This window comes from Gopherus flavomarginatus, chromosome 24, assembly GCF_025201925.1.
Source record: "Gopherus flavomarginatus isolate rGopFla2 chromosome 24, rGopFla2.mat.asm, whole genome shotgun sequence".
Lineage (NCBI taxonomy): Eukaryota > Metazoa > Chordata > Testudines > Testudinidae > Gopherus > Gopherus flavomarginatus.
Genome location: NC_066640.1, coordinates 382,483 through 404,705, shown reverse-complemented (window position 1 = coordinate 404,705; position 22,223 = coordinate 382,483). Strand labels below are relative to the sequence as shown.

General features: G+C 48.4%; 2 protein-coding genes across 5 annotated transcripts in view; one reads left to right on the top strand and one right to left on the bottom strand.

The window, feature by feature from the left end:
• RANBP3 (RAN binding protein 3) overlaps nucleotides 1–22,223 on the top strand; it is a 232,275-nt gene that overhangs the window by 55,539 nt on the left and 154,513 nt on the right. For 3 of the 4 annotated variants that reach the window (XM_050933753.1, XM_050933752.1, XM_050933754.1), the window contains one exon: nucleotides 5,384–5,584. The exons of the other annotated variant lie outside the window; for it this stretch is intronic. In XM_050933753.1, coding sequence (XP_050789710.1) covers nucleotides 5,384–5,584 — 201 coding nt within the window. The remainder of the gene's footprint in view (nucleotides 1–5,383; nucleotides 5,585–22,223) is intronic. 4 annotated transcript variants of the gene reach the window in all.
• LOC127040023 (excitatory amino acid transporter 1-like) overlaps nucleotides 1–22,223 on the bottom strand; it is a 257,902-nt gene that overhangs the window by 234,808 nt on the left and 871 nt on the right. The gene's annotated exons all lie outside the window — the stretch shown is intronic.

The following is a 22,223-nucleotide window of genomic DNA, read 5'->3' as shown; positions in this document are numbered from 1 at the left end:
GATGTGGGGATCACTGGAGAGGTTCAAATCAAAGATGAAGCCAAAACTATGGCCTACAAGTAAGATGGTGGTGATGTCCACCATGACTGATAAAGGTGTGTGGGGGGGAGGGGTTTGAGGGAAAAGTCAGACCATTTTAAGTTTCAGGTGAGGGCTAGGCACCATAAGGAGATTTACTTTGGATGGAGGGAGATTTGCATACAGATATCAGTCAGTGCCATGGTATGTGGCCAGTCAAAGAACTATGATGTGATTGGGATAACAGACTTGGTGGGGTAGCACTGTCATGGATGGGTATAAACTGTTCAGGAATGACAGGCAAGGGAGGAAAGATGGAGGAGTTGCACTGTATATAAGAGAGCAGTATGACTGCTCAGAGCTCCAGTATGAAACTGGAGAAAAGCTGGTTGAGAGTCTTTGGGTTCAGTTTAGAAGCGGGAGCAACAGGGGTGATGACATGGTGGGCATATGCTATAGACTTCCAGACCAGGCGTTTGAGGTAGAGGAGGCTTTCTTCAGACAATTCACTGAAGTTTCCAGAACACAGACCCTGGTTCTAATGGGGACTTCAGTCACAATGACATCTGCTGGGAGAGCAATACAGCAGTGCACAGACAATCCAGGAAGTTTTTGGAGAGTGTTGGGAACAAATTTCTAGTGCAGCTACTGGAGGAACCAACCAGGGGCCGTTCTTCTCTTGACCTGCTGCTTACAAACAGGGAAGAATTGGTAGGGGAAATAGAAGTGGGTGACAACCTGGGCTGCAGTGTCCATGAGATGGTTGAGTTCAGGATCCTCACAAAAGGAAGAAAGAAGACTAGCAAAATACGGACTCTGGACTTCAGAAAAGCACACTTTGACTCCCTTAGAGAACTCATGGGCAGAATCCCCTGGGAGGCTAATATGGGGGAGAAAGGAGTCCAGGAAAGCTGGCTGTATTTTAAAGAAGCCTTATTGAGGGCACAGGAACAAACCATCCCGATGTGCAGAAAGAATAGCAAATATGGCAGACAACCAGCTTGGCTTAACAGTGAAATCTTCCATGATCTTAAACACAAAAAGGAAGCTTCAACAAGTGGAAACTTGGACAGATGACTAGGGAGGAGTATAAAAATATTGCTTGAGCATTCAGGGGAGTAATCAGGAAGGCCAAAACACAACTGGAGTTGCAGATAGCAAGGGATGTGAAGGGTTTACAGGTATGTTAGCAACAAGAGAAAGGTCAGGGAAAGTGTGGGACCCTTACTGAATGGGGGAGGCAACCTAGTGACAGATGATCTGGAAAAAGTTTAAGTACTCAATGCTCTTTTTTGGCTCAGTCTTCACAGTCAAGGTCAGCTACCACACTTCTGCACTTGGCAACACAGAATGGGGAGGTGGTGAGCAGCCCTCTGTCATAAACAGATAGTTAAGGGTTAATGTCTCTTTTACCTGTAAAGGGTTACAAGCAGTGAACCTGGACCACCTGACCAGAGGACCAATCAGAAGAGGAGATACTTTCAAATCTCGGTGGAGGGAAGTCTTTGTTTTGTGTTGTTTGTCTGTTGTTCTCTCTGGGTTCTGAGAGTAACCAGACGTACCTACAGGCGCTCTAATTTTCTATTCAAATAGTGAGTATAAGTACAAAGGCGGTTTAGTCTTTTTGATTTTTTTCTTTATTTGCAAATGTGTATTTTGCTGGAATGATTTTAATGTATATTTGTGCTGGGGGGAAGGCTCCTCTCTAGTGTCTATAAGCGGAAAGACCCTGTAACATTTACCATCTAAATTACAGTGACAACTTTTACTTTTTTTCTTTCTTTTATTAAAAGTTTTCTGTTTAAGACCTGATTGATTTTTCCCCTTGTTGAGGCTCAAGGGAATTGAGTCTGTACTCACCAGGGAATTGGTGGGAGACATGGAGAGAGAAGGGAGGGGGGGGAAGGTGGAATCCCTCTATTTTAGATTCACGGAGCTTGAATCTGTATTACCTCTTGGGGAGGGGAAAAGAGGAGGGGGAAAGGTTCATTCCTCTCTGTTTTAAAATTCAAGGAGTTTGAATCACAGTGATCTTCCAGGGTAACCCAGGGAGCAAAAGCCTGGGAGAGGCAACGGTGGGGGAAAGGGTTTACTTTCCTTGTGTAAGATCCAGGGGGTCTGAGTCTTGGGGTTTTGGAGGGACCAGAGTTTACCAGGCACTGCAAGTCGTGGTTGGTGGCAGCACTGCAAGATCTAAGCTGGTAATTAAGCTTAGGGGGATTCATGCTGGTACCCCATCTTTTGGACGCTAAGGTTCGGAGTGGGGGTTATACCATGACACACTCAGTGATGGAAGAACAGGTTAGGACTATTTAGAAAAGCTGGACATGTACAAGTCCCTGGGTCCAGATCTAATGCAGCTGAGGGAGTTGGCTGATGTGATTACAGAGCCATTGGCCATTATCTTAGAAAATGTGTGGTGATTGGCAGAGGACAGTTGGAAAAAGGCAAATATAGTGACCATCTTTAAAAAAGGGAAGAAGGAGAACCCAAGGAACTACAGACTGCCTGGGGACCTACTGGCTAAGCAGCAGTTCTGCAGAAAAGGACCTGAGGATTACAGTGGATGAGAAGCTGGATATGAGTCAACACTGTGCCCTTGTTGCCAAGAAGGCTAACGGCATATTGAGCTGCATTAGTAGGAGCATTGCCAGCAGATTGAGGCAAGTGATTATTCCCCTCTATTTGGCATTGGACTGGAGTATTGTGTCCAGTTTTGGACCCCCCCCACTACAGAAAGGATGTGGACAAATTGGAGAGAGTCCAGCGGAGGGCAACAAAAAGTATTGGGTCTGGGGCACGTGACTTATGAGGAGAGGCTGAGGGAACTGGACTTATTTTGGCTGCAGAAGAGAAGAGTGAGGGGGTATTTGATAAGCAGCCTTCAAGTACCTGAAGGAAGGTTCCAAAGAGGATGGAGCTCGGCTGTTCTCAGTGGTGGCAGATGACAGAACAAGGAGTAATGGTCTCAAGTTGCAGTGGGGGAGGTCTAGGTTGGCAATTACGAAACACTGTTTCACTAGGAGTGTGGTGAAGCACTGGAATGGGTTACTTAGGGAGGTGGTGGAACCTCCATCCTTAGAGGTTTTTGAGGCCCGGCTTGATAAAGCTCTGACTGGGATGATTTAGTTGGGGTTGGTCGTGCTTTGAGCAGGGGGTTGGACTAGATGACCTCCTGAGATCTCTTCCAACCCTAACCTTCTATGATTCAGTGTGGATGAGGTCACTCAGAGATAGGGTATAGAGCAGTGGTCCCCAACCTTTTTGTGGCCAGTAGCACATTCATGTTTTCAGAAGAGTGTGGCGGGAGCCAACAATTACTCACGTACAAGGCCGGCTCTAGGCACCAGTGGAGCAAGCACGTGCCTGGGGCAGTACATGCTACGAGGCGGCTTTCTGTCCGTTCTGCAGAGTCGGAACTTTTCTTTTTATTTGTTTTTTTGTTTTTGTTTTGGCGCCAGTTGTGGGCAGTGCAGAGAGAAGCCAGGAGGACAGAGAACACTGATGCCCGCAGCCTGCAGCCCTGGAATACTCTGTCCCCAGCAGGTGTGGAGCCCCGGCGTCTCTCCCCTGCTGGGCACTAGGTGGGCTCCGTGCCTGCTGGAGACCGAGAACACCGGCGCCCGCAGCCTGCAGCTCTGGAGAAGCCGGAGAGAAGCCATAGCCCCGTGCCTGCCAGAGACCGAGAACACCAGTGCCTGCAGCCCCCGAGTTCTCTGTCCCCGGCAGGCGTGGTTCTGTGGCTTCTCTCCCTGGCTGGGCACTAGGCCGGCGCACATAAATGCCCAGGCGGGTGCGATGGCGCCCACGAGCACCGCGTTGGGGACCACTGCTAGGAACAGTAGGAGAGAGGAGCTGAGGCATTACTATTAGCTTCCTTTATTTTCCACTTGTTGTTTACATTTGGAATGTTTATTTTAGAACTGTAAGGGCTAAACATAATGGCCTTTTCAAACCCTGAGGGTGTGGGTGTGGGTGGGGAGGGGATAGGTAAGGGCGGCAAAATGCTGTAATTCCTGACATTTTTGGGTGTGAATAAAGTGCTTCTGCACTTCTTTCTTCCTAATTTCCTTGACTATTTCAAATTGGTGTTTGGGTTTGGCAGTCTTTGTGTATTTAAAATAAAGCTTTGATTTTGAAAACTTAAACACCCCAGTATCCTGACCATTCCTGAGCAAAACCTTATCTTTCAGATGAGATGTAAAATCAAAGTTTTCTCCTCTTACGGATCGTTAACAATCCAATTCACTTTTCACAAAAGTAGAGATGTAATTTGTGTATTTACATTGTGCTTGCCTTCAATAACCCTATTGTTTCAATTGTCATAGCATTCTTGACTTAATGTAATGTTCCTCTGTGCTATCAAACATTTTTTGTGTTTCACTTGGAAGGTGACTGTATTTCAGTGGTGGATGAAATGATCATATATTTATGTATCATCTGATGTTTGTGAAGGGCTTTGAATTCTAAAGGATGTAAGGTGTTGTTTAAATATAACATAGTAATGGTGGTAGTTTCTTATTAGATACACTTGGTCTAGAACAAGAGTTTATCAACCTCTTCTCTTCTGTTGACTGCTTTGTAAGAGAGATCCAGCCGTGGATATATCTAACCTAAAAAATCTCAAATCTTTGCTTTGTTTGGGAAATTTTGTTGCTCTGTAGATGGAGAGCTGTGACACAGGAAAATTAAGTGATTTGACCAAGGTCATTCAGGGAATCAGTGACAGAGGTGGGAAATGAACCCAGATTTCCTTACTATAAGATCCTTTTCCCTCTAGTAATGATGTAACGTAATTTAATGTAAATTCAAAAATATACACAAAGGAGAGACTATCTGCCACTGTGTTTTTCAGAGAATGCATTGATACATGAACACACAAGTTTTGTGAATATTAATATATTACATTTAAAAACCAACAAATACTACTCTTAAACTGCATGGCCTGTAACAGTGGAATAATCCATTATTTCCAGCAATTGTCTGTTTGCTAATTGTTTCTCTGAGTTATTCCCACTGGGCAGGTAGAAGCTGTCAATCAAGGCTCAACAAAGGGAGAAACTAAACCCCAATAACCCTATGGTTGGGGATGTTGGGGCAGGCAGAAAAGCAGTTTTGGTTAGGGGGCACTAATAGCTTTGGCTGCCTTTTTAAAGTTTGTGCTCCATCTGATGCTTATTTGATGGAGGACTAATTCAGTTACAGGTTCTTACCTGTTTTATGCTATCTTTCACTGGAGCAACGTCTTCTGCCAGATCACAAAAATTTTGAAGGTAAAAAAGGATTAGTAAATCCTGTCACTTGGACAACTACTCCATCATGTTGCAGCCTTGCATTGAAGGGACGTTGTCTTTTTTGCTCCCAGTCCCCTGCAGAGCAAAAAGGGTTGTCGGATTCAGGCGAGGACCCACAGGGAGAGGCTGAGTGCCCCCACGGTGGTATGGGTCACACAGAATCAGCTGGTGAGCGCGACTTTGAGCTTCCTGCTCCCGCTGTTGCCTCAGTCAGTACTCTGATTCCTGCTTCTGAAGCCCAGCTTGCTCCTATTCAACAAGAACTGGCAGGGGTAAGTGCGAACCTACCAAGTACTTCTGCTGCTGAGGGGATTTAATTTTTTTAAAATTCTGTCCATTTCCCTAACGGGGTTAAGTGATTGCTGTTAACTTGAGGTAATAAGTCTCATTGTTAATAGTTTTCCCAGCTCCTGTATTACTACTTCCAGAGCCAGTAGTTCAGTTGGTAGAAATAGACGTTCTTCTATAATGGGACCCTTTTAACAGGGAGAGTTTTAAGAGACCTGTCCTTCATCAAAATTTTCTTCAAAGAGTAGAAAGAGATGCAGTGATTCCAGGAGCAAGAATTCTCACAAGCCAGAAGGGGAGGTGGGGTGGTGGTGGTGGTGGTAGGGAGGGAGTTCACAATAATCTAAAAAGCAATGGAAGTAGCTATTGTCCAGTTCATCTTTGAAAGAAGAAGAGGATTTTTCTGACTCTAGGTCATAATTTTCCAATACAGCAAAGGAAGAAGAGCTAAAGAGCTCTTGTTCCCCTGGATTCAAACAGGAGCATGTCATTCCTTCATTTTAGAGGATGTAATTTAGAAGCTGAAAAAGAATTTCCTAATGCAGGCAGAAAAGTGAAACTGTAGATTTGGAAAAAAACTTTTTAAATTCAGTTCCCAAAGGTAGGTAAAGTTGTGACTTTGTTGGCTGAAGACTGTGATCCTTGCAGAGAAGGAGATACTATTTTCAGAAAGATCAAATGGACAGACTGGTGTTACTATGTGTTCTGTCAAAGCTGTTTCAGTATAGTGCTTGGAGACAAAGGACCAATCTGGACAAAACTTGAAAGTCCTTAATAAGAGAGAGTCTCTGTAAAGCCTTTTTATGAGATGCATCTGTGAAAATGCAGAGGGCTGTATGTTCAAATACAGTCGCTAAATATTATTGGCTGAGACAATTGAAAGCTGATACCCAAATGAAATAGTTGCTAGTTTCCTCTAAATTGGCCAGGAAAAGATTCTTTGGACAGCCCTTCAAAAAAGTGAAGCCTAGAGAAAAGAAAATAGAGATTGACAGATAATAATGCTTTCTTAGAATTCAAGTTCTTTATGAAATCTAAGTAGTCCTATTGTCAGGCTAGTTAACCAGAGTTTGAATAGATTCTAGACATGCAAGAACAGTCTATGGAGCCAGCATCTGGAAGAGAGATCATACAGGAGCTGGGTTTCCAAGCGGACTCTGATGGCTAATTGTCCTTTGTGACTATCATCAGAGCTTTCAAAGAACCCTCAGGAGGATGGAAGCTATTTACTCACTTCTGTGGGGGAGAATGACATTCAGCAATGGCCAATAATAGAACCTACTTCCAGAAGTCAATCAGGTACTCTCAGGATTCCTCTTGATTACTAGAACAAGATACAGTTAATCTCTTACCTCAAAATATACTACAGAGCTCCTAGCTTTTTTCTGTGCATCTTCTGAGTGCTGATATCACTAAATTCCTGGTTCCATCATAGGCTTTCAGAACATAATTCATCATTCATGTCCCCAGGAAGGCTGGTGAAGTAAGGCTAATTGTAGATCTGGAGGAATTGTAAGTAATGTTGATCTGGCAGTACACCTAGCACTACTGTTACCTGTAGAGACAGACAGACATGGGCTAGGTTCCCTGTTTGTCAAGTTTACCCTTGGTATCATGGGGATGGAGGGCTTTGAGAGCTGGTTATAGTTCCTTGATTTTCTGCTAGTCATCTGGCCCAGGTTAGCGTGCACCAGAGGCTGCTCTAATCTGCACCAGCTTGCAACGGTGCCCAAGGGATAATCTGCTAGCTGAATTTAGCTGGAAGACAGTGTGCTCAGGTCTCTCCTTCCCACCCTCTGCACCTGAGGCTGCAAGGCATGTGGCATGGTAACTAGCTATATAAGCTCAACTCCTGTTAGGAGAATGTATCTAAGGGCTAATCTACACTGGCAACACTAAAGCACTGCTGTGGCAGCGCTTTAACATGGCTTGTGTAGTCAAGCAGAGCACTGGGAGAGCTCTCTCCCAGCGCACTGAAAAACCTGCCTTCACGAGGAGTGTAGCTCCCAGCCCCAAGAGGCTGCCAGCTTTTTTGGCGCCCTAGGTGGCGGAAGGCCCTGCCCCCAAAATGGCGCCCCCGACAGAGGCAGCGGAAGGCCCTGCCCCCAAAATACCGCCGATGACCGGGGTGACTGAAGATGCAGTCACCGCCCCCCAAATGTTAGTGCTGTAGGCGGCCGCCTAGGTCGCCTAATGGGTTGCGCCGACCCTGCCCAGCGCTGTTGCACTGTTTACACTGGCGCATTACAGCGCTGAAATTTGCTGCGCTCGGAGGTGTTTTTTTCACACTCCTGAGTGAGAAAGTTGCCGCAGTGTAAAGTGCCAGTGTAGACAAGCCCTAAATTCTGCTTGTTTTGCCATGACCCTTTAACAATGATGTATGTAAACAAATATGGAATTTAAGGACACTATGGACAAATGAAGAAGTGACAGTGTTTATGTGCATTGAAGAGAATCTGCTCTCTTCAGGCCATGCATTTTACAGGAGAAAGACACTCAGGTGAATTGACTGAGCAGAAAGATGATACAGAACGAATAGCATCTGTGTAGGGAAACATTAATGAATACCATTTTATTTGATTTACCACAAGTGACCACTAAAATGAAGTCATCCAAGGTTCTCTTCTTCATCAGGGAAGAAATTGAAGTGCTTTGTGTAGATGCCATTTTATATGACTGGCTGCTGCATCTCCTTGTCCTCTAATTTCATGTATTGGTATGGAGAGACTTTTGAGTCACCATGATGGGTCCTTGCTAACAGAGAAGGCCATGGTCCTCAGTATTGTTTGTTTATGTGCTACTATAAATGCTCATTGTGCTTTGCAAAACACAGAATAGGACACAGCCCCCAAAAAGCATAGTCCAACTTTTTGGTCTTAAAACAAATCCTCTCAACCACTTATCAGTGGTAAATGGGAAGCCCCAGTTCTCTTCAGTTTTTGCGGAATTTCAGGTTACTGTGTACAAGGGGTGACAGAACTTTTATTCTTATGAAGATAACATTCCAGGTGTTAAATGAATGTATATTAATGTTGTGTTGTCTACCTGACTCTGTAAACATGTGACTGCCCACTGCCCCTGCAGCTGCTTCTGTTTACTAACCAGCAACAAAGTAAAATTAAGATTCTGGGCAGCAATGAGACTGTCAATAAACTTGTCAATATAATGCTTCCATTTGAGAAAGCATTTGGGCAGAAGGTTGGGGGAGAGGCTAAAGTAGTGGAGAGATGCAGCAGCCAGGATGCTGTGAAGTAGGACAGGAAAGCTCCTCACAGCAGGAAGGGGTGGAGTTTCATTTTTTTTCAGACTTTTGCTAACTGAAGGCTAATGGAACAGATGAAGCCTTTAAGCACTGTCCAGTTTCAAAGATGACAAGGCATTCAGATGTACTGTCTGAGTACTTTGAGAACTTTATTCTGGTCCCCATGTGGTCTTCAATTCTGTAGGTGTAGAATTTGCTGTGGAATTCACCCTTTGCTACAGAATTGCTGTCAAGTATCTAAGGTTTAAATTAAAAGGCTTGTTTCTGGCCCTCACCTTTGTGAATGTAACTGTGTAAACCAATGAAATGGTGTCTTCTGAGTTTGTAGGTAGCCTAAGACAGTAGCTGTGAATTTTGCTAGTCATATCACTAGAGTGAAAGCTCTAAAATCTGAAGACTGCAATTGAAATGTCAACATTGATAACTATACTATCCCTATCCCACTTGCCAAACACTACAGCGTCTCCTTACAGCTTCTGCAATGCAGCTATCTTGTCAGTACAGAAATCTTAGATACTGAAAACTTGAATGTGTGGAGAATGTAAAATAGACTTTGCCATCAAAATAAGCAACATTAGGACACTACTGCATAGATTTTATTTATCATACTTAATTTTAAAACACTCATTCTCTAATTTAAATGAAACTGAGACAGAATTGAGTTTCAGCCTGCCATATATCAGAGGGGTAGCCGTGTTAGTCTGGATCTGTAAAAGCAGCAAAGAATCCTGTGGCACCTTATAGACTAATAGCCTGCCATAGAGTACATGGACTATATACAATTACCTGGCTATTGAAGTGAGATTCCTCAGTACCTTGACCACCTCAATCATATCATGCTGTATTTGACAAAAGGAGGAAATTGACTTCTCAAGTGTATTCTAAATATTAGATTAGATTCAGGCACTATTTTGGGGAGAGAGAGAACCTGATCCTAGGAATAGTCTTCAAGAACTATAAGAATGACTCAAAGTCTGGAAAACTCACCTTCTGGTGAGAGACTTAAGAAGCTCAATGTTTAATTTATTCAAGAGAAGGTTAAGAGGTGACTTGATGATGGTCTGCATGAGGAAGCTATTTCTGATCATCAGAGGGCTCTTCAATTTAGCAGGAAAAAAAGGTCCAGTTGTTGGAGGCTGAAAGTAGACAAATTTACACTGGAAATAAGATGTTAATTACCATTTGTTGTTGAAAGTATATCATTGAATTGATTTATCTAGGAACATGGTGGGTTCTCCATCATTTAGTCTTTAAGACTGGATGTCTTTCTTAAAAGAAAAGTTTTGGGCTTGATGCAGAAATTAGAGTGAGGTTCTATGGCCTGTGTTATGCAGGAAATCAGGTTAGATGATCATAATGGTCCCTTCTGGCTTTACGCCATGGAAGACTGATTCCTGAGTTGTAGAAATTCAGTGAGTCTAACTATTGGCACACTTAGAGCAGAAACTTTAGTAATGATGATGCCTTAAATTACCTTTAAATAAATATTTAGGTTAATGTTGCAAAGTCAAGCACTCAGAAGATGAGAAATGCCAGAACTGACGTAGTCTGTGCAATCTTAGTTTGTCCTCCTTTTGCCTTTGCATTTTGATAGTCTCTGATTACGTGATATACTGTCTCATTTCCCTCCCTGATCTCTGTCTGACCCAGCTGGTTACAAGTTCTCCTCCCTAGGCTTCTGACCCAGTCTGGGTCCTCCTTGACCCAGTCTCTTTGCCCAGCAAGTCCTGGTTCTCCCTAACCTCTCCAACTGGTTCCCTTTGGTCTTCCCCGTCCATTTTCTTCAGTGGCTCCCAGACCTAGTTTCTTTGCCAAGCCATTCCTAGTTGCTGCCACCTGCTAGCATTCAGTCCCACTCTCTATTCCTGCAGGCTCCTTGTCCCAGTCTGTTCCCCAGTCCTCCTCTGTACTGCCTTAGGTCCATCTGTTGTCCCCTCTGCATTCAAATCACATCTTCCTCCTCCATGCTAACTGGGTGTCAGCAGGAGAGACATGGAGAGCACAGGAGAAACTGGTTCCCTGCTTTGTGTTCTGTTGTCTGGTCTGGCCCCAGCCCAGAGCAGTCATTGCAGGGAAAGTCCAGCTTTGCCTCTATAGCCTAGTGCTGGAGGATGCTCACTCATTTTGTGAGGATGGTTAGGGTTAGGGGGTCTATTGCAGGCACAAATGCCAACTCAGTACTAAGAGCTGTGAAAGGCTCAGACGTGCTCATTGAGGACAGACTCAGTGATTTTTAGCTGTTAAGCTCTAACAAGTCTCTACTGAGCATGTGCAAGCTGGGATTTTTGAAAAATTTGGGTGAATTTTTATAGAGGGTGACGAAAGGTACATTGTTGACACGCAGCTTATCAATTTCAAGTCCTTGCTCCAAAGCATGGGGGCCCTAAAGTTTTCCAAAGAAAGGGGGTGATCAGAAATTTAGCAGCGGAAAAGTATTTTTCTCTAGCTTTGTTCTTGGAAATGGCTAACCGTTTTGCCTGAAATTTTGCAGAACAATTCAGGATGAGGCAGACACCCAGCACTGGAAATTTCAGCCCAAATAGTTAGCTTGGCAAAGTTATAGGCAACTTAAAAAAGGGTCTTATAATGGGAAGTGTCATGCAACGTTAAGCAGTGCTTCCAGCACTGCCCATAATAAGATTCCAAAATGCATAAGCAGGTTCTTTTTCAGGGTCATTTCATCTACCATGATTGTTGGAAGTTTTTTACCTAGCATCGCTTGGTGGGTTGGCTGAGGCGCCCCCTGGAGTGCCCGGATATATGTCCCTGCCTACCCAGTGCCCTCTCAGTTCCTTCTTACTGCCCATGACAGTCGTTGGAACTGTGGAGTGCGGCATAGCTGATCTCCACCTCCTTAGCTCTTTACTTGTACTGTAGATAGTTGTTTAGTGTAGTTGTTAATAGTTATTATCAGTTATAGTGTAGTTAATAGTAAGTTTTGTACATAGTGTAGATAGTACTTGGAGGAAACAGGGTTTATCCCCTTCCCTCCTCCCCGGTACCAGGACCCATGCCCAGGTCTCCGAGTTTCAAGCCTTGCTCGCCCTGTCTCAAGCTGATGCCTGTGGGAGACCCCCACGACACCTGCTTGAAGTGCCTGGGGGAATCCCATCAACCAGATAAGTGTCACATTTGTAAGGCTTTCAAGCCTTGAACAAAAAACGAGCATGACTTTCGTTTAATACAGCTCCTCCTGGAAGCGGCACTTAACCCGGTGCCTTCAATACCGCGCGCAGACCAGACGCCCTCGGTCCGAAGAGCGCCTCTGGCACTGGAACGACCTGGCACCAGCAAAGACTCTCGGCACCGGACGACTCCGGCACCAGTACAGGCGCGACACCTCTTGCTGTTTCCGTGGCCCAAGAAGCAGCGCAAACCACCTGCTGCTCCTGTTCAGTTGCAGGTGCCGCCTGTGCCCCCATTGGAGCAACAACCTGGGCCAGAAAGCCCCTTGAAGGCTCCAAGTCCGGCACCATTGAGTCCAGCGCCGCAAGGCTGTCCACTCCAGAGACCTTCTCCACCACTCGCGACCTGATTGTGCTGACTGAGCCTGGACCGTCTCGCCCTTTGGCACCACCGGTGTGGACTGTTCCATCCATATGGAAACCCGCCTTCATGCGACCTTCCTCACAGAGTGAGACAACTCGGCACCGATCTCGGTCCTGGTCCAGGTCATGGGCCTGATCCCGCTGATGGTCCTGGATTTGGCACCGCTCGCAGTCCCGGCACCGATCCCCATCTTGGCGCCGGTGGTACTTGTGTCGCCGCTCTGCCTCACATAGGTCTCCCTCTCGGTATGATCGGTACCGATTCAGCTCTTGGCACTGGTCCTGGCACCAATTGTCTCGCAGCCGATTCCGGCACCACGTGGGCCGTAGGTCATCATCGAGATCTAGATCGGCCTCCTGACACCGTTGTGACCATCGGTCCCAATCCAGATCGTGGTGCTGCCCGAGATCCTGGCACCGGTCTCCAGCTCCCAGGCGCGGAGTGACAGAGTGGGATGGTGCAATGCTGCATGTGCGTTTGGCCCCGCCTTGGCCTTCACGACCAAATTCAACGTTGTCCCAAGCAGGGAGTGGCTACTGCATCCAGGGCCATGACGCTGATGGTGCTAGCCAGAGGCAAGATGAAAGACAGGATTCTGACCAGGTATCTCCACAGTGGTCCTTCTGGACTCCTTGGGCATACCACCAAGCCCAAGGTGTCCCCTTAGGTGCTTCTCGATCTGCCCATTTGGAGCCTCAGATGTACAAGACCACTGTGAGCTGCCCTCCCTCGGTAGTCTCGGAGGCGACTGCCCTGCCATCAGATCAGGCCCATGCCACTAGCGTGGGTGGACGTAGGGCAACTGGACCTTCCTCAACCAGACCTTCCCCAGGATCTGCTAGTTCCAGGGTTGTCGTCCTCACCCTCACCTGATGAGACCGTAGCAGGCACGTCGTCCTCTGGCCCATCATCTATAGATCTTCGTGCATATCAGGAATTGCTTCGTAGAGTGGCACAGAACATGAGCCTCCAGGTGGGAGGAGATGCTGGAAGTTGAAGATCCGGTGATGGACATTTTATCAGCCGATGCCCCTACATGTGTAGCTCTACCTTTCATTCGAACCATCCAGGTTAATGCCAATACGATCTAGCAATCCCCAGGGTCTATCACTCCCACGGCCAGAGGGGTGGAGAGGAAATACATGGTGCCCTCTAAGGACTATAAATATTTGTATGTTCACCCCCAACCTTGCTCCCTCATGGTACAGTTTGTGAACGAGAGGGAGAGACACTGCCAGCAAGCGCCCGCCCCTAAGTCCAAGGACGCTAGGTGCCTGGGTTTATTCGAGTGCAGGATTTATTCAGCTCGTGGCCTGCAGCTCAGAATAGCTAACCAGCAGGCCCTCCTGAGCCGTTATAACACCTGGAGCTTGATGGGGAAGTTTGAGGAATTGGTTCCCCAGGAGTCCAGGGAGGAATTTGGAGCCTTGCTAGAAGAGGGCAAGAAAGTGGCGAGGACATCCCTGCAGGTGTCTTTAGATGCAGCGGACTCGGCGGCTAGGACTCTAGCCTCGGGCGTGGCTGTGCGCCTCATTTCATGGCTACAAGTGTCTAGTCTTCCACCAGAGTGCCAGCAGACTATTCAAAATCTGCCCTTTGATGGCCAGGGGCTATTCTCAGATAAAACTGATCCCAGACTTCAGAGTCTGAAGGACAACAGGGCCATAGTGCGCTCATTGGGCATGCATACCCTGGTGACTCAACGTAGGCCCTTCCAGCCCCAACTGCAGCGCACCTATCCTAACCCTCGATTGTGGCAAGACTTCGCTAGAAGGTGTGGCCATGGTAATAGGAGGAGACAATCTGGTCCTCAGTCAGGTCAGAATCAGGGCCCCCCAAAACCATCAGTGGGGCCCAAGCAAAACTTTTGAAGGTGCGCCTGAGGACAGAGCACCAGTCTCCTTGCAGGATCCTTTCGCGCCTTTCTCCAACCACCTCTTGTATTTCCTCCCTGCGTGGTCCTGTATAATATCAGTTCGCTGGGTCCTACACATGGTGGAAACTGGATACCATCTTCAGTTTGTCTCCCCCGCCACCCTCCCTCCCCATCCCTCTTCAGGGACCCCTCTCACGAGCAACTCCTCTTACAGGAGATATAGGTGCTCCTGGCCATCGGAGCGATAGAAGAGGTCCCAAAGGATTTGAGGGGCAGAGGTTTTTACTCCCATTACTTCCTAATCCCCAAGGCAAAGGGGAGACTACGGCCCATTCTGGACCTGCGCAGACTCAACAAATTCATGGTAAAGTTGAAGGTCCGCATGGTATCCCTGGGGACCATTATGCCTTCCCTGGATCATGGAGACTGGTACGCCACCCTCGATATGAAGGACGCGTACTTCCACATAGCAATTTACCCACCGCACAGGCAATTCCTTCACTTTGTGGTCAACCAGCAGCATTTCCAATTTACCATCCTTCCCTTCGGCCTGTCCACAGCACCAAGGGTCTTCACAAAGTGTATGACTGTCGTAGCGGCCTCGCTCCGCCGACATCAGATACAAGTGTTCCCGTACCTCGACAACTGGCTCATTCGGGGTTGTTCTGAGCTACAGGTGCGGTCTCATGTTCCAGTTGCCTGAACAAGCTCATGACAAAGTGGTCTGCTGCTCAACACCGAAAAGTCCACTTTGGAGCCAACCCAGAGCATAGACTTCATTGGGACGATCCTGGACTTGAATCTCACCAGGGCGTGCTTACTGCAGACCCGCTTCCAGTCCATGATGACCATTATTCATGGCCTCCAAAGCTTCCCGACCTCGACAGCATGCATGTGCTTGGGTCTTCTGGGCTACATGGCCTCGTGCACTTTCGTGACCAGACATGCCAGACTACCCCTCCGTCCACTTCAGACCTGGCTCTCGTCGGTGTACTGTCCAGGCCGAGACAGTTTGGATACAATACTCATGGTGCCAACGGAGGTCTTATCCTCTCTGGGTTGGTGGCTAAACCCCAGCTTGGTTTGCGGGGGAATGCCATTCCAAGCTCCACAGCCCTCTCTAGTCCTGACCATGGACGCATCATCTCTGGGCTGTGGGGCACACCTTGCGGGCCGTCGGACGCAGGGTCTTTGGTCCGCACAAGAAATAACCCTACACGTCAACATAAGGGAACTGAGAGCAGTATGCCTGGCGTGTCAGGTATTGCGCAAACACCTTCAGGGCTGTTGTGTCACAATCTTCACAGACAACACAACGGCCATGTTTTACATCAACAAGCAAGGTGGAGCGCGGTTCTCCCTCCTCTGTCAGGAAGCCATACATCTCTGGGAATTTTGCATAGCCCACTCATTCGACCTGATGACGTCGTTTCTCCCAGGAGTCCAGAACACCTTGACAGATTGCCTCAGCAGGTCCTTCCTAACTCACGAGTGGTTGATTCACCCGGACGTTATCCATTCTGTTTTCCGGAAGTGGGGGTTTCCCCACATAGATCTCTTCGCCTCTCGAGAATCTGAAGCGCCAGGTGTTCTGCTCTCTCCAGGGGTGCTGCCTGGGCTCCCTGTCAGACGGCTTCCTGATAACGTGGAAAGACCACCTGCTCTATGCCTTTCCTGCGTTCCCATTGGTCCACAAGGTCCTTCTCAAGTTACGCAGAGACAAGGCCCACCTACTATCCTAGAGTATCTCTGGTCTCTGAAGCAGCACGGCCTAGTGGTCTCATCCATCAAGGTACACCTAGCAGCAATTTCAGCCTTCCACCCTGGTGAGAACGGGCGCTCAGTCTTCTCTAATCCTATGGTCAGCAGGTTTCTCAAGGGTTTGGAGCGTTTGTGCCCTCAAGTTCGTCATCGGGCCCCTACGTGGGACCTCGGTCTGGTCCTATCCAGGCTCATGGGTGCCCCCTTTGAGCCGAAGACCACCTGCTCACTTCTGTACCTTTCTGGAAGACAGCTTTCCTCATCGCTATTACATCGGCGAGGCGCGTGTCGGAACTTTGGGCCCTCACAGCGGACCCACCGTATATGGTGTTCCATAATGACAAGGTACAACTGCGACCACACCCAACCTTCCTTCCTAAGGTGGTGTCTGTCTTCCATGTCAACCAAGTCATCTTCCTCCCGGTCTTCTTTCCAAAGCCGCACGCTTCGCGATGAGAGCAACAGCTACATTCCCTAGATGTTCGTAGGGCTCTCGCCTTCTACATCAAATGAACAAAACCTTTTAGACAGACGTCCAAGCTGTTCATAGCTGTGGCAGACCAGATGAAGGGCCTCCCGGTCTCCTCGCAGCGAATCTCTTCTTGGATTATATATCATGCATCTGTGCATGCTATGAATTGGCTCGTGTCCCAACTAACCACCTCACTGCCCATTCTGCTTAGGCTCAAGCTTTGTCCGTTGCTTTTCTGGCTCATGTACCCATCCAGGAGATCTGTAGGGCAGTAACTTGGTCATCCATACACACCTTTGCTTCCCACTATGCCATAGTGCAACAGTCCAGAGATGATGCGGCATTTGTTTCAGCGGTCCTTCACTCCACGACATCTTACTTGGTAAGGCTTGGGAGTCACCTAATTGGAATCGATATGAGCAAGCAGTCGAAGAAGAAAAGACGGTTACTCACCTTTGTAACTGTTGTTTTTCGAGATGTGTTGCTCATATCCATTCCAAACCCGTCCTTCTTCTGCACTGTCGGAGTAACCAGCAAGAAGGAACTGAGGAGGCGCTGGGTTGGCAGGGGCATGTATCTGGCGCCATAAGGGTGCTACTCCAGGGGGCGCCTCAGCTGACCCACCAAGTGTTGCTAGGGTAAAAATCTTCCGACTATCGTGCATGCAGCGCGTGCACACCTAATTGGAATGGATATGAGCAATGCATCTCGAAGAACAACAGTTACAAAGGTGAGTAACCGTCTTTTCCTCCAGCTAGAGGAAAATTTTTAAGCAGGCTGAATTTAATTACCCAAGTTGAATTTTTTCTTATGCTCATCTTTTTTTCTCTCCCTTGTATGATTTTGTTGCCCTGCTAATTACATCTTAGCTGTTAGGGTTAGTGGAAATTGCTGATACCTAACATAGGTTTGCTAAGATAAATTACAGCGTGGAAAGTTTTTCAGTCTGGAATTATTGGTAGTTGGTGCTTTCCTGTCTGAACCCTTATTGACAGCTCTGAACTCTCTCTGGATTCTGGTGCGGGGGAGAAACTCAGGCATTCATATCAGTCGGCATGCTAAGTAGGAAAAAAAATTAGCAAATGAGAGATTTTCCTTTTTTCTGTTATTTGCAACCACTGTCTTTTTAAATGATATTGGCAGCGTCAGCAGCCACTAGCGAATTTGGCATGCATACTTTTTATGTTGACTTAATCTGCAAAGGTTTTGGTCTAAGATATGTAGAATTCATTCTGAGGCAGTGGATATATAGCACTTCCCTCTGCATAGATGTCTGAGTAGGGCCCTACCAAATTCACGGTCCATTTTGATCAATTTCATGGCCAGAGGGTTTTTTAATTGATCAGCTTCACATTTTCAGATGTTTACATCTGAAATTTCACAGTGTTGTAACAGTTGGGGCTCCCAACTCAAAAGGTACCCAGAAGTGGGTCTGATTCCTCCCACCTGACCCCGAGCGGCCATGCAGAGGAAGGGCAAGTCCTGTCCCTCCCAGCCCGGCAGGGACTTGCAGCTAGGGGCCCTGGCTGGGGCACTCCCAGCCGCATGAGAGAGATCAGAATTTCATGGAGAAGGGCATATTTCAGGGTCCATTACATGTTTTTCAGAGCCGTGAAATTGGTAGGGCCCTACTGATGAGGCTTCCTAGTATTCATACACTTCACCGACAGAATGTAGCAGTTGAGCACTGTTTTATTGATGATTACTTGGGATAACCTGCGTAACTCACAAACGACAAGGACTTCAATGTGTAATGTGGTCATTCAAGCCAATAAAATGTTTAGACCACACCACATTGTGTTTTCTGATCTCCTGTGTGTCTGAACAGCCCTTCAAACTACAATATGTATTATTATATCCCTGGAACAGTAACTTTGTACGGAAATTATCATGGAGCCTTTGAAGTCAGTGGAAGGATTCCCATTGATTTAAAGGGACTCTATCAACCTGCTTATGTGTTACAGGTTTGCGATTACATGATTGTAAAAACGTATGTTAAACATTCTCTCCTCTTGCAGTATTAAAGATTCCCACTAAAGGGGAACTCTTTAAATCACTGATGATAAAGGGAAAATATAAAAAGGGTCACGTGCACATACACTTGAAGAGCATCTCCTTATTTCCATCTAATTTCTTTCAGCTACAGATTTAGCAGTAGGTTCAAATTACAGCATAGCAGATTTGGATTAAATCTCAGGAAAAACTTCCTAACTGTAAGAACAGTAGGAAACGGAACAGACGCCTCGGAAGGTTGTAGAAGCTCCTTCACTGGAGGTTCTTCTTTTCCACAGTAAGTGTGCATGCTCGCCACGTGCACTGGTGCCGGAAGTTTTTCCCTCAGCAGTACCCATATGAGGAGCGCTGCTGCGACTTCTGGAGTGACGCCACTATGCTTCCTACCCCCTCAGTTCCTTCTTGCCACCAGCAATGATTCATTGGAACTACTTGCTCCAGCTTTGCTGCAGCTCATCCCAAATCTCGTCTTGTTCAGTAGTACCTGTTTCAGTTAGTCCGTTAAAAGTTCTAGTTTAGCTAGTTAGAGTTTGGGCTGGAGCATGCCCCGGGCCCCGGGGTTTAAACTGTACGAGTCTTGTAGGCGTTCGATGCCCAGAAGTGACCCGCACACGGAGTGTCTCTGCTGCCTGGCCAAATCCCATATCGGCAACCGCTGTAAAATCTGCAGGTCCTTCAAACCCAGGAAGAAAAAAAGAGAGACGTTAGACTTCAGGCCCTTCTGATGGAGTTGGCACTGGCTCCCACCCCGGTGCGCTGAGCAGAATCAGTACCGGGCACTTAGTCGTCGGCGCGCGGCGATCCCCCGGCACCTTCCAGTGGCCGGCACTGCTCCTTGTCGAAAAAGCAAAGGAAGGCTTCGTCATCTCAGAAGCGTCTAGAGAAGGCACGGAGAGAGGCTAGACCCACGTTGGGCAGCTCTGGTTCCCCCCTGGGCTCTAGACTCAGGTCGAGTGGAGCAGCCTGGTTCCATCAACTCAGACCTCTCTGGCTGAAGTCCGGATGCCTTCGACACCGGAGGCCCTGCGGGAGGCCAAAGGTATTGTGATTCTGCAGGTGCCTGGGGCACTGCTGGCATGCGGACCCCACTCAAGAGGGAAGCCGCCCCTGGGATCTCGGCAGCCGACGCCAACTCGACGCAGATCCCAGTCAGGGGACCGCTCTTGGGCTTGTTCGTCACCTAGTGTCCTGTCAGGGCACAGCCCCCAGCCTCTGCTCCCGTCGCCCTCCTGGCTGTCTCGTAGAGTGCCTTTGGAGCTCCACGCCGAATACAGGGTATCAGCAGGACAGGCACCAACGCCATAGGCACTCCCACTCTAGGAAGAGCTACAGGAGCCACTCTCGACACAGCTGCTGTCGCCAGTCACGTTCTGACTTTTGCGCGTCGAGGCACCGAGCTTGCGACTCCCGGTGCAGATCGCCAGCTCCACATCGTCATGGATCCAGGCCTCAAAGTGTCTCAGCTAGTAGCAGCTCAAGGCGGCACCGTTCCTTGACGCTGGAGCCCAGATACCGTGGCGGACAACGTGCTCAGCACCACCGCGCCTACCGTTTGCACAGCACCAACAGGTCATTGGCAACCCCGACCTCGTCCCGCACGCAGTGCCCTATGACCCAGCTGGGCCACCTCGACCAGCTGGTGCCGCTGGCGTCGCACCAGGGCCAATGGCAGGGGCCCCCGTAGCAGGGCCAGTGGTGCCAGTGGATCCCCTGGCCCCCCTTGCACGTCCAGCAAGGCCCTCGGTCGATAGTGGGAACATCGGAGGCTCCGTTACCTATCCAGACCTCCGAGGAATACATCGGCGTGTCATGGCTCCTTGGCACCACAAGAGGAGTCCGACAAAGGGGAGGATCCTGTGGCACCGGCCAGTGTGCAGAGCCCAGAACCGGCCCCCTTCCCCCGCACTGGAGGACAAGATCGCAGCTCTGCCCCCCTCCTCCGTACCACAGGAGGACTTCAGGACCCATCAGGAGCTGTTAAAGCGAGTAGCGTCCAATCTCCACCTCCAGGCTGAGGAGATGGAGGGACCCTCGGACTCGCTGTTCAATGTACTCTAGTCCTTGGCACCGGGCAGAGTGGCCCTCCCGCTCCGTGAAGGGGTAGCCAACATCTCTAATGCCCTCTGGCAAACACCAGCCTCTCTTGCCCTGATATCGAAACAGGCAGAGCGCAAATACTTCGTGCCCACGAAGGGGCATGAATATCTCTGTACCTGACCCCCACCTCCCTAGTGGTAGAGTCTGTGAACCACAGGCAGAGACAAGGCCAACCAGGTCCTGCACCCAAAAATAAAGACTCCAAAAGGCTGGACTTGTTTGGCAGGAAGCTTTATGCGTCCACCAGCTTCCAGCTCAGGGTGGCCAACCACTAGGCCCTCCTCAGTCATTATGAGTTTAACTTGTGGGGATCACTGTCGAAATTCTGATCCTCCCTTCTGAAGTGTGAAAAGAAGGATTTTAAGGTGCTGGTGGAGAAGGGTGCCACTGCTGCAAAAGCTGCTCTGCAAATGGTGTCGGATGCTGCTGACATGGCTGCTCGGTCCATGGCCTTGGCTGTGTCCATGCACAGGGCATCGTGGCTACTGCTGTCCGGGCTCTCTGGAGAGGCGCAGCCTGTGATGCAGGATCTTCCCTTTGTTCCGCTAACAGGTCCTTGCCGTCAACCACCATGAGGCTCCATGGCATGAAGAACTCACGTACCACCCTTCAAACCCATGGGCTCTATGTTCCGCTCAAGGAAAAGGCCAAGTCACAAGCCTCCATTCCTGCGCCTCAGCCTAGATATGAGCCTGCCTATAAGAGGTCCAAAACTCAGAAAAGGCGACCTCAAAGGCAGCCTTGCTCTGCCCCGCAGTCTGGGCCCTCCAGGGGCAAGCAGCAGGGCAAGAAGCGGTTTTGACTGGCTGTTGGAGAGTACCCCAGTGACTCCCGAAAAGACCCTCCCACCAATGAAGTTGGGTTTCAGCAACCACTTGTCTGCATTCCTTACAGAATGGTCCTGAATAACATTGGACCGATGGGTCCTCAGCACCATTTCCCAGGGTTATATGCTACAGTGTCTCACCCCTGCCCTCCCTCCCCCTTCCCTCAGTCGGCAGGGGGGACCCTGCTGCAGCAGGAAGTGAGTCGGCTCCTCAGCTTGGGAGCCCTGGAGGAGGTTCCGTGGGAATTCCATGGGAAAGGGTTCTACTCCCATTACTTCCTGATCCCCAAGGTGAAAGGGGGACTCAGGCCCATTCTGGATCTGCGAAGCCTTAGTCGGTTCATGGCAGAATGCCGGTTCTGCATGGTCTCCCTGGCATGTATCATACCCTCCCTGGACCCTGATGGTTGGTATGTGACCCTGGACCTCCAGAATGCTTACTTCCATATCCACATATTTGAGGGGCACAGACACTTCCTTCATTTCCTAGTGGGACAGGATCACTACCAGTTTACAGTCCTTCCCTTTGGCCTGTCCACTGCACTCAGGGTATTCACAAAGTGTATGGCGGTAGTGGCGGCCTACCGCAGACGTTGAGGGGAACAAATATTCCCCTACCTCGACGACTGGCTGCTCAAAGGCAGGTTCAGATCCATGTTGACCTGTTCTTGGCTACGTGTGTCAAACAGGGTCTTCTAGTAAATGAGGCCAAGTTGACATTGGTCCCAGTGCAGCACATAGAATTCATAGGCACTCTCCTGGATGCC